Source organism: Penaeus monodon, chromosome 21, assembly GCF_015228065.2.
Source record: "Penaeus monodon isolate SGIC_2016 chromosome 21, NSTDA_Pmon_1, whole genome shotgun sequence".
Taxonomy (NCBI): domain Eukaryota; kingdom Metazoa; phylum Arthropoda; class Malacostraca; order Decapoda; family Penaeidae; genus Penaeus; species Penaeus monodon.
The window spans coordinates 8,271,285-8,273,967 of NC_051406.1; the positions used below are offsets into that span (position 1 = coordinate 8,271,285).

The 2,683-nt window shown below is 32.6% G+C and overlaps 1 protein-coding gene across 1 annotated transcript in view; it reads left to right on the forward strand.

The window, feature by feature from the left end:
• Positions 1-2,050, forward strand: part of LOC119586169 (protein MCM10 homolog) — a 7,014-nt gene extending 4,964 nt beyond the window's left edge. The window contains exons 11-14 of the mRNA XM_037934868.1: positions 57-202; positions 339-455; positions 1,080-1,271; positions 1,500-2,050. Coding sequence (XP_037790796.1) covers positions 57-202; positions 339-455; positions 1,080-1,271; positions 1,500-1,601 — 557 coding nt within the window. The 3' untranslated portion in view covers positions 1,602-2,050. The remainder of the gene's footprint in view (positions 1-56; positions 203-338; positions 456-1,079; positions 1,272-1,499) is intronic.
• Positions 2,051-2,683: the final 633 nt, after the last annotated feature.

Genomic DNA, 2,683 nt, shown 5'->3' on the forward strand with positions numbered 1-2,683 from the left:
ATGTAAGAACAAATATGTGGTTGCTTACACAAATAATTCTGTAAATCACATTCCAGGTGTTGAACAACCCAGTAAAAGGTCAAGGTTAGCTGAAGCAGTGTCCTCATCCTCACCAAGGTCAAAACTAGGATCCATTGATGTCAACTCTGATAAGTATAAAGCCATGCTTGAGCAGAAGTCAAGACACACCAATCTTATAAATGTAAGTAGATTTTCATTCAGCATATGATATCAATCTCTGGTTTCACTGATTTGTTTTGAAATTTTGGAAACATTTGATTTACACATTTTTATTTGTTTACTTTAGCTAGTCTCATCTATTTTCTTACTGTTTGTAGGCAGTAGAGGATGAAGCTGTAGAGAAATATTACAAGAACTTAGAAAAGAAGGAGATGCTTGAAGATAAGATGGCCTCCATTATGGAAATGCCAACCACGGCATACGTGTGTCTAAAGGTAAATAAAGCTTATAAATTTCCTTGCCAGGGAAAACTTTGCATCTGCCTTCCTTACTGTGTCAAAGGAGGCAAATGGTTAGGATTTATTATAATTTCTGTACTCCTACCCTGCTGTTTAAGATTGGTTTTGAATATTTGCTGCATGAATGACTGAATAAATTAATAGGTTATACATGAACTCTGTTACAAAATTTTAAAGACTAAAGTTAAAATTAATAATAATTATGAAAAGTTCTATCAAGTATATTTTTTTTATGAGGAGCACAAAATAGAACTAAAATATGCTTTTTATACATTAAAGAATTATGTACTCAATAATATATCTGGTGCTGGATGCTTATTAGCACTTTAACAATGGGAGCCCATGGTGTCAGAGGAAACTGCACATCAGATAATATTTCAGCTGGTTAAGGGAAAAATCAAACCTGAAAAGCAGTCACCCTCCTTTCTATACTCTTGGCTATGGCATAAAAGATGCTGAGGCCCTCAAAAGTAGGCTTTAAGCTTATTTTTGAGGGGCTCTTTCTCCCTAATAACTGCAACCAGGGCAAGATAATCACATTACTTGAGGTAATGACATTAACCATCCATACTACACATAATAACTTCAACATCTTTTCAGTGCAAGTACATGGCCCAGTCAGCCTCAGACATGTGTCGAGAAGAGAACCACCCTCTGAAGACTGTGAAGGCTAAGAAGAGATTCTTTGAATGCAAAAATTGTAAAAGAAGAACATCATCACTGGACAAGCTTCCAAGAAATCCATGTGGTCATTGCAATCACAGTTCATGGCAAAGATGTGCAATGGGCAAGGTAAATTTTCTTCATGTTTTTGTTGCTTTCATCAGTTCAGTTTTTTGAGTAATATTACACTCTTGACACTGTTTTGTTACATTTAGGGCATAGTTAATTTTTTTCAGAATACAAGTAATTCGTTTAAATTACACCAACTGATACTATTTAGAATTAAACTTTTCAGTAAAATATTTAAATATTTTATTAGTAGCAAAGTGTATTTATAGTGCCTTCTTTCACTTTCAGGCTAAATCTGGACCAAAACTGGATTCAGAAGTCTTGTCTTTAAGAGGGGATGAACTAGCCCATTACAGTGCAAGCAGCAATCAAGTGTATCTTCATATTTAGGAAAACTGAATGACCATAAGTGTTTTAGACTTTAATGAAACCTAACAACAGAGTTAACTGATTTAGAAGAAAAATACCCAGTGTACAGCAGTGAAATTGTTGTTAGGGGTGTTTAAAACTTTGTGACATGTATTACACAGATACAAATGTTTTATTTATTTTTAAAGGATATTTTTTAGAAACAAATGGTGCCTTTTCTGCTATATATTTTATTAATAGTGTTTAAATATAAAAAAGAAAAATATGCATCAAATCTTTAATTTCCCTTTAACCTTTGTATTAATGCAAGTATAAATTAGTATAATTTGGCATAATTATTGTGAGCATTTATTATTTGATCTCCCAGTACCTCATATTATAAAGTTGAAATTCCTGGAAATATTCCCATTTTCATCTGTTTTCACAAGTAGCAGTAGCAATATTTACTTTTCATGATTGTAAAAAAAAAATTTTTTTTTAGTAGCATTTATTACAATTTTTGCTAATAATTGCTCTATTATTTACCACTGAAGTCCTCATGTTTGATAGTATCATGTTTATTAAATTATTTTTTTATATATATAGATATGAAATATGTGGTTCAGGTGAAATATTCAGATTTCTGAAACTAAAGTATCAATGTCCAACAAAGTTTTCTTCTGTTGCATCTATATACAGGATATCACAGCTTTTCAAAAAATACCTATGACACTTGTATTTACACAGCCCTCTGAAAAAAGTGATAATTTTGAACTAGCCAGAATATTTTTTACATATATCTAGGGCTTGTCGATATGCAAATATTCCAGAAAGCAAAAAATCTAAATCATTTCTTTAAGTAAGAATCTTATTTTTCTCTTTTGCATGAATTCTGTATCTATGTTTAAAGACCTGTCTACATAAGGCAGTGTTTCAAGACCTGGACACATGGTACAGCAGTGTCTGCATGCACAAGCAAGTAGGCTACCTGTAGATCTGCTTGTGTATGGAGGCAATCCATCAAAGTATCCAAGCTGAAACTCAAGCCAATTCACCAAAGTGACTTAACGTGTAAGACTTAATGTGTAATGCCAATGCAAGACGAATTACATATGGACCCTAGG